The 9,335-nt window shown below is 45.7% G+C and overlaps 1 protein-coding gene across 1 annotated transcript; it reads right to left on the minus strand.

Annotated features, from left to right (window-relative positions):
* Window positions 1-3,528: 3,528 nt before the first annotated feature.
* KCNE2 (potassium voltage-gated channel subfamily E regulatory subunit 2) lies at window positions 3,529-3,906 on the minus strand (the record flags this gene model as incomplete). Its single annotated transcript, XM_082839455.1, has 1 exon — window positions 3,529-3,906. The coding sequence occupies exon 1, from the start codon at window positions 3,898-3,900 to the stop codon at window positions 3,529-3,531; it is 372 nt and encodes a 123-aa protein (XP_082695581.1). The 5' UTR covers window positions 3,901-3,906.
* Window positions 3,907-9,335: the final 5,429 nt, after the last annotated feature.

A 9,335-nucleotide genomic window follows, 5' to 3' on the forward strand; every position in this document is an offset into this window, starting at 1 on the left:
CCGTGAGCCATGGCCGCTGATCCTGCGCGTCCGGAGCCTGGGCTCCGCAGCGGGAGAGGCCACAACAGTGAGAGGCCCGCGTACCGAAAAAAAAAAAAAAATTGTCCAGGGTTTTAAAACCAGCAAGCGCCAGAGCTGGGGTCTGACTCTGGGTAATCTGGAGCTAGACTCTCTCAGGGCAGCCACTATAGTCCATAGGCTCCTTTTCAAATCGCTTCTGATCTATGCTGTAAGAAGTAAATGGGGCTCAGGTCATTTGGAGCCAGTAGACCAAGCAGAAGGAACTCTAAAAGCAAACGGGGTGGAAAAGAAAACTAGCAAGTTGTTTGAACTGGAATTTTCAGTTGCCAGGTTGAAAGTGGCAAGCCTGGGTTTGGTGGAAATTGATGCTGGAGTGACAAACGGGGGCAAGTGGCAGCAACTGTATACCCAGAATGCTCGTAAACATTGGGCATTTCTCCCATTCCCCAAAAGTAGATACTGATAACCATCTACGTTGGCCCCATATACTTTAGTGATGATAATAAAACATAATTAGGAAAACCTAGGTTTTCCCCCCTTAATTTGTTTCCTTGTGTCAAAGATAAGCAAAGCTGGACACCAGTTCAAGTGTTAAGGATAGACTTTATTAAGCAACTATTGCAATAGGGGAGAGAGTCCAGCATGAACTGAACTCAGCTTTGTCTTGCCGGAGGTAACTGGGCCTTTTAAAAGGGGAAGGAGGGATTGGGGCTGCAGGCACTTGAGCAGAGTCAGGGAAGTGGAAATTTACAAAAAGCAGAGGGGATTGGTCAACCTGACCTGGGTTTGTTAACAGACGCTTATCTGGAGGAGAAACAAAGTTCGATCTTTATGACTGTCCGCAGTGGTGCATGTTAGAGCAACGTGCCCACAGGTTGGGGAGAGTTATTCCATGAATGTTGGCACCTTAAAGAGACAAGACGGTTCTGAGTGGTAAGGATTTACACCTCAAAGGGGGAGACAAAGGATTTATAATTGTAAGATTTCTAAAATAGCTGCCCTAGGAGGGATTCAGGGGGCTGATTTGCCTACCATCAGGGTTTGGCTGGCACAAAAAGTAAATTGAGTTTTCTTAGGCAAGCACTTTAAAGGGGGCTGGGGTCCCCTTAGGGACGCAACCTAGAGCTGTTAGAAACTATGGTAGTGTTAGTTCAGATGTGGGGAGGTGGATGATATCTTTTTTGCCAAGAATGTGCAGTGTTTATAGGGCAAGAGGTCTAGTCAAGAAGAAGGCTCAGAGAAGCCTGACCAGAGTTTGGTCAAAGACATAGTCATTGTCAGATGGTAGAGACCCTGGATTCCTGTCTGGATCCAGACCCAAGGCTGAGATTTTGTAGCCTGGGTTGCTGCTCTGGGCACACTGGTGAGAATGTTCCGTGTGGTACAGCATTTCTGGGTTTCTGATCTAAGGAGGGAAACCACTCTTGCCGTATCTGCTCTTGGAACGTGAATGGCTTTCTCCAAAACTGTATTTAACACTTCTGTTAGCATAATTGCATCTTTGTTATTAGGAAACAGACCTTGTATATATCTCGCTCTAAAGACACAAAGCTTGTAATCTATATAAGACGTTGAAGAAGGACTCCGGTTTGAATTTTGTCTTAGCGCCCTGAGACTTGAGACTCTGCTCACAATTGCTCTGCTTGGCTGGGGAAGCTGGAGGAAGAGAAGAGTGTAAGGGGGTGTGAAGCTTCCTGAAGTTACAGCCCGTAAGTCCGTCTTGCCATTGGCTTTCTCCTCTCATCTACTCTCTAGACCTTAACCTGACGTGGGCGGGGCCTCTGTCCCGGCTCTAGCTCTGCCCCCTTTGTGTTGCTCTCCATTATAACGTTGTCACATTATATCGTTTTGATGTTCACGTGTCTGACTCCGCCTCGACTGAGTGAGTTCCTGCAGCTCTGGGAGTCCCGTTCATCTCTATACTCCTGGGGTCTAGGCCAGTGACCCAAGTAGATAGATATTAAATGACGCTTGATTGAATTGATGAGTGAAGTCGCCTAATCTGTGGACTGGAGATTCCTGTCTACAAATGAATGGATTCTCCCCTAGAAGCTCTAGAAGAACACAGCCCAGTGAGTCCCAGTTCAGACCTCTGACCTCCAGAAGTGTAGGAGAATATATCTCTTTGTTTTAAGCTGGTACATTGGTGGTAATTTGTTACAGCAGCAGTAAGAATCTAATACAGGATTATGAACCAGCATGGTGCCGACCTTGGGTTCCAGACCTGCTCATAACCATCCTGAGATAACCCATGAACCCTTGGTGTGCCTGCTCTTTGAACATACACTTTCTTGTAAATTACCCCTTACAGCCATGGTTGCTTCAAGACTAATGTTGACACAACTGTTTCCATTAGCAAATAACTTCCAAAACAGGAAGTACAGAGGCTATTTTCTTAAGGAGTATGTTTTGACAGTCTTTGGCCAGCTCTTGACTAGGCTTATTTATTTATTTGTTTGCTTGCTTGTTTTTTCCTGTGCCTAATTTTCTGGTATTAAAGCACCCAGACTCTCTAGACATCTGGAAAGAAAAAAAAAAAAAGAATACTATGATCTCCAAGGTGTCTTCCAGCCCTGACATTCTGTGATATTGTGAACCCCAAGCTTCAAAATACTAAGCAGTTAACAGTCTAGCTCTTCAACAGACAGCAACAATTCAGCCACTTTCAGTATGTAAGTGACAACAAGTTTCTTGAAACTAAGTGGAAATAAGTAACTGTAAATAGGGAAAGTAAACTGAGTGAAAAGAGTTGTTTATAAAGCCGTGTTACAATGTTTTATTACTTTTTCTATAATAACAAGGACCTTTAAAAGTTTTCCGTGAAATTTTAAATGTTAATTAAAAGGTATGTTTCTGTTGCACCAGGTAGTTCTTAAAGATTCTATTTCTCTGGTGTGGACTCTTTGCCCTTGTGAAATGTTTGTTCTGTCTTCAGACTTCCAAATAAGCTCAATGCTAGGGAAACAAGACACATAAAGGAACCCCGTGGTTCTATTCATTCATCACTTCAGACTCTACATTCATGAGTTAATAAATAAATGCTCCTACATCAATCCAGTGAGCAAGTGACAGATTTTTGAACCTCAGCTTCTGGGTAATACACCTGGGTTATTTATAAATTGATTTAGTCACAAACAAAATGTTTCATGAGGAAGAAGATTCAATGATTTGTTAATCTCTCTTTTCTAGCCCCACTGCCACTGCCCAAGCATGTTACTTCCAATTTGGCTTTATTTTCACTATTGACATTGATTAAAATGACATTGACATTGCACGGAAAGGAAGAGAGGTCTTCAGCATAAATTACTTCTCCAATGAGTAAGCATAAATCACTGAGATTGCAGTGTCCCCTGTCTTAGTTGACCAGCCACCTGATCTCCATGGAAATTCTCAACGGAGAGCGAGGAACTTAGTGTCTTCTAAGCATGGCAACTTGGATTGGCTCCATGACACTGGCGTCTCTTCATATTTGCATATCAGACGTTGGCTGTATGCCTCTCTCGCTAATCAGGGAGACATTCTGAGCCCCGCTGCACCAGTGTTCTCGTGGATGGTGGCCCTTGATTCTCCCAGGTTCACAATTTGACTTTTGTACTTGTCTTGCCAGTCCTCCACAATGTACTGGTGGTACGGGTCATTGGAGTGTTCTCGTCTCTTGGATTTCACGGTGCTCACCAGGATGGCTACAATGATGAAAGAGAACATTCCGATCATAACCATAAGGTACAAGATGACATAGTAGAAGTTCTCAGCATCGACCTTGGCTTGCAGGGCCTGTTGGGCAGCTGTTGTGTTCCTGCGCCAGTTGTCCATATAAGTCACAAAAATCCTTTTGAAGACATATTCCAGTGTCTGTGTCAGGTTGGATGGAGTAGGCATATTTCCCTCCTGCTGCAATTTAAAGAATAAAATATATGAACAAGCTTAAGAAAATGAATTCTTTCTGCATTTGGCTACCTTAAGGGATGGTGCGAGGGGCATGCAAGGGGGGGAAGTAATATTATTTCTTCTTTACCTGGCTGGTGACTGAGTGAGTGCATACTTTGTTATTCTTTAAATTTTCTTTAAATTTTTCCCTCTGCTACCTCCTCACCCTTTGGGGCCCAGCTTAACTTGATGCATTGTTTGCATTCATGATCTCTTACGGTAAAAGTTTAATGGAGTACATAAAACTATATGTATTATGATCCCAGTTTAAATATGTGAATAAATATACATGCAGATGAAAATGGAAAACAGACTGGATAAATAAATAATTCAAAGTGTTAATAGTGGATGGTAGGGAAGCAGGGGACACGGGTTCGTGCCCCAGTCCGGGAAGATCACACATGCCGCGGAGCGGCTGGGCCCATGAGCCATGGCCGCTGAGCCTGCGCGTCCGGAGCCTGTGCTCCGCAACGGGAGAGGGCACAACAGTGAGAGGCCCACGTACCGCAAAAAAAAAAAAAAAAAAAAAAAATAGTGGATGGTATACTCACAGATTTTTTTTTCTTTATATTTTTCTTCTGTTCAAAATTTTCATCAGTAATCTTGCATTCATTACTTTGTTTCTAAATAGGTCGGTCACCTCACAATGGCTAGCACAATGCCTTGTTCATAACAGATACTCAACAGACATCAGCCGAATGAAGCAATGACTGATGTATGTTCTGTGTTTTCAGAGACTTATGGGTCAGAAGCTTGCAAGGGGCATTGAGAGACTTTGCAGTCTGCTCCACCTCCTATGTCTAGGCAGTGCTTTTTCCAGTTATACCAAAGAGGTGAGTCTGTGCATCCATATTTGAAAGAAGTACTTTAGGCAAGTGATACAAAGGAACAACCTGAGAGATCATTGGTATTTCTCAACTCCCACTCTCTTCTCCATCCTCACTTTCACTGCCCAGCCACCAGCATCTCTCACCTGGCTGATACAATGCAATGCAATACAATCCTCCCCAAAACTACTTCCCCAGGGTCACATCTGCCCCTCTCTGCCCTGTACAGCAGTCGGTGTGCTCTTTTTAAGAGGGAAATGGGAGCACATCATTCCCCTGTTTTTAAAATGATGCAATACCTTCCTGTTCACAAAATAAAATCCTCATTCTTTAACGGGTTTACCTGGCCTGGACTGGCTGGCCCCTGACCACCTCCCCAGTTTACTCTCCGCTCGTGGCAACTGGTCTTCCTGGCCTGCGTTCCTCCACATCAGTAAACCTTCTCCTGCTTCAGGACATTTGCACATTCTGTTCCCTCAACCTGGAATACTTTTCCCCTTCTCTTCCCTCTGCTACCTCCTCACCCTTTGGGGCCCAGCTTAACTGTCACTTCTGAGAAAAGTCCCCCGGCCCTGCTCTCAAACCCCACCCCCATCATCACTTTTCTCCAATAACATCTTATTACTTTTCTTCAAAGCACTCTTCCCAACATGTGGTGCTTCTGTGTATATGTCGCTGTGTGTGTGTGATGATTGGCTTACGGTCTCACCTTTCCCACTCGACCATGATGTCTGTGAGGGCAGGGCTCACATCGCCTCTGTCTACCTTGGTTTAGTGAATGTTGGCACTAAACCAACTAAACTGGCACACAGTAGGCACACAATGGATGTCTGATGAGTAAATGAATGTGCTGGGAACACGCTGGCATCGGAAATGCAGCGATGACCAGTACGAGAATTCTGCCTGAGGTGTAGTGGGAGAGATGCAAACAAACGACCATGCAAGGTGCAGAGAGTTGTCACAGGTGTGAACAGAGCGGGTTGAAAAGTAACTTAACAAATAGGTAAGATTGCCCCAAAGTACTCACCAAGCATATTTTCCAGGTAATGTGACAGAGGCACGCTTTCTCCCCCTTAAAATAACACAGTTCACTGTGAAAGAGTATAGCTAAACCGGCTTTAATCCGAGTCAAGACTTCACCACTGGCTCCTTAACCCCTGAAGAGCCCAGGTCTACTCATCTGGGGGGAGCTCACACCTGTTTCATCCATCCAAAAAATTCCATCCCACCCCCGCCCCCCCCGCTTCCCGTGGTCTGTAGGGCTCACCTTACAAACGTGACGGGGCCGGATCACTTCACCTACCAGTGCTCTCACCCTCTGTTTCTGCCAACCCTTTCCCACAGCTTCATCCAATAAAGAAAACTGTGATTTTCCCAGCTTATATATCCCCCTGCTGCACCCTCTGGAGAGAATTCAGTTTCCTTCTGTGAAGCCAAATTGAAGAATGGGTAGAACATAGAGACAACTAAAAAACCAAACAAAGAATGAAAACAAGAATCCCAGAGGAGCTAAGTGTACAGAAGCAAAGACTGGTGGGTGACGAGGGAAGTTCGGTCTGGTGGAAGGCCCCAAGGGACTGTGGAGTACGACGCAACTGAGAAGGGGAAGAAGGGGGCCTCCTCAGGGCAGAGAATTGGGTCCCCTTCGTGTTCTTCCTGCCCAGATGGGAAATGGTCTACTTATTTCTGCTCATTGGACAGCGGTTCTCTGAAGCAAGGCCAGCATGTACTGGGCTACACAAGGCCACCTTGGATCTGGGTTTCCCCAGAGAGGAGGGCGCATCGCGAGCTCCTCTGTGCTCTGAGCTCCTCTGCCTGCCCGCCTCGCATGCATCTCCTTCGTGGCTGTGCCACTGTGCTTGGAATTCCAGGGGCGCCCCTGAGTGGAGGGAGTAAAGTCCCCGTGTTACGGGGGAAGGACAGCAGGGTCACGCTCACTGCCAACATCGTTCTGCGAATGCTTTCATCAAAGCGACTCTTCAGCTTTTCACCACCTGTGAAAACTCTGGGCCAGGACCTGTTCCTTCAGGGCTCCGAGAGACCACAGCGGACACAGGAGAGGCATCTTCTGAGGCTTAGTAAGACCATCCAGGACAGGGTGCCTCAAGGGAAGCCCCAGCTTTCCACGCTGGAAAGTGGATGGGCACTTTAAGTATTGAGGGGAAGGGGCAGTGGGGCGGAGGGAGAGAGGAGAGAGCACTGATCTTCTCCAGGACTTTCCCTGGGTTGCCCTTCTCCCTCCCACCCTCCCTATCCCACCCCTCCTGGCGGTCACAAAGCACCGAGCTGATCTCCCTGTGCTATGCGGCTGCTTCCCACTAGCTATCTGTTTTACATTTGGTAGTGTATATATTAGTCCATGCCACTCTCTCACTTTGTCCCAGCTTACCCTTCCCCCTCCCCGTGTGCTCAAGTCCATTCTCTAGCAGGTCTGTGTCTTTATTCCTATCCTGCCCCTAGGTTCTTCAGAACCATTTTATTTTTAGATTCCATATATATGTGTTAGTGTACGGTATTTGTTTTTCTCTTTCTGACTTACTTCACTCTGTATGACAGGCTCTAGGTCCACCCACCTCATTACAAATAACTCAGTTTCGTTTCTTTTTATGGCTGAGTAATATTCCATTGTATCTATGTGCCACATCTTCTTTATCCATCACACTCACACATTTTAAAAAGATGGTTTGCTCTTATGGTTTCAGAAACCTAGGTCGGCAGTCTCCCTGTCCACAGGCTTTTCCCCGACCTCCCAGCATGGGCTGGAGACCCCTTTTCTGTGTTACTCCTGCAAACTGTCATGTGTGTTTGCTTGCTTGTCCTCAATTTTCCCATTTATTGTGTGCTATTCATGGGATGCTCAAAACCACTCTAAAATGGAAGCAAGTACCTCCATTTTACAAACGAGGAAACTGATGTTTAGAGAGAAAGTCCTTTGATTCCAAATGACATAAGCACTGAGCTGCTGCAGGGCAGAGATTGTTTTATTCACCTTTGAATCCCGGAACTGCACCTGGGTTGATGGATAGCAGACCTTTATTACAGGTTCGGTGCATGAATGAACGCTCCTCTCCTGTGTTCTACAGAATTCAACTGGAAACTACAATAGTGATTCTTAACTTATTTGTGGGGAGGGGAGGGTCCCTAGCTTCCTTGAAAAACAAAATAAAACAATTTGACTTTATTTTTCCCCAGAAAATTGTACATATGCCCATATGAAGCTCTACATTCACTTTCAGGGGACTCCTGGGGCCCCTAAAGCCCAATCAAAAATCTCTGCCACGAAGTGTCTTTGAGATGAAGGACTTCAGTGCCGAGATCCTCTGGAGTTGGGTTTGTTTCCAGGTGTGGGCGAGGCAGCCTTCACGGGCCTGTTAGAGCTGATACTACTGATTATCTGTTCAGCTCTTCTATATAATACGGACAAAGGCCTGCTGCTAAGCAGGTCAGGAGGTGCTTTCTGATAACACTTAATCACAGAGCTGAAAAGGGGCCTATGGGGATTAACTGCCTAAGCGCTGACCCCTGGCCAGCCTGAAAAAGTGGAGTCCAAGGAAGGGTCACTATTCGGACACTGTTGCGTGAGGCATGGCTGGGCAGCCCATCGTCCACCGGCAAAAATCAAATTACAGTGTGTGAAAGCTATTTCATTGACGGACGTTCTGCTAAAACAAGCAGATTAACTTTTCTGCTACCCAGAATAACTATTTAACTGATAGCCGTTGACCACATTTGGTGTAAACACTTACCCCTCCCCTAAGTAGAATATACCGTCATAGGCACTCACCCTTGGAATGTGAAGGCAACTATTATTTATGTTCTGTTGAACCATTTGAAGTTGCCCTTTATAGAGGTTAAAAATGGTCAAATATTGGCAATGTCCCATTTAGTTCAAACTAATACATGTGGTTCTGCATTTTCAGGCATTTTTAATGGATGATTCTTGCTCGGTCAAATAAGAGGATGGGCTCCTGGAGATCCTTTGGGCTGGTCTGTTCCTTTGGCAGGGCGAGTAACTACAGCCCAGCGAGCTTAAATCCCCTGTCCAAGGTCACAGTGCTAAGTCTAGAAACCCAAGCCACCCAGGCTGTTGCTCAGCCCCTGCTCTGTCTTAGCAGAGGTCACGAAGCCCGCTAACTCCCTGCTTCCATCTCCTGCGACTGGTCAGCTCACTGGGCAAAAGAAACGAGACCAAGACCAAGGCTCGAGCCCATGTACATCCATTGATTGTGCCCTATCTTCAGGACACATAATGGCCCCCTAATTCCAGCTGTGCCTGTCACAAACGTGCGTAATTCATGACAAGGACAATCTGACGCTATGAGGAAAGTAACATGCACTTGATCCCCAAATCCAGAGTTCTCTTTTCTAGAGAGCTTGTGAATCGCTAGCATCATGTGGACCTACAAAATGCAGCAGAGTCTTCCATTGTTACAACAGGAATAGAACCAGATGATTCGCTACATTTACCATGAAACTCCCATTAAAAAAATAAACGCTCAAAATTTTCATCCAAAGGCAATTACTGAAGAAATGAGTAAGGAAAACACTACAAAGAGAAGA

The sequence above is a fragment of the Leucopleurus acutus genome (assembly GCF_964270905.1).
Source record: "Leucopleurus acutus genome assembly, chromosome: 5".
NCBI classification, from domain to species: domain Eukaryota; kingdom Metazoa; phylum Chordata; class Mammalia; order Artiodactyla; family Delphinidae; genus Leucopleurus; species Leucopleurus acutus.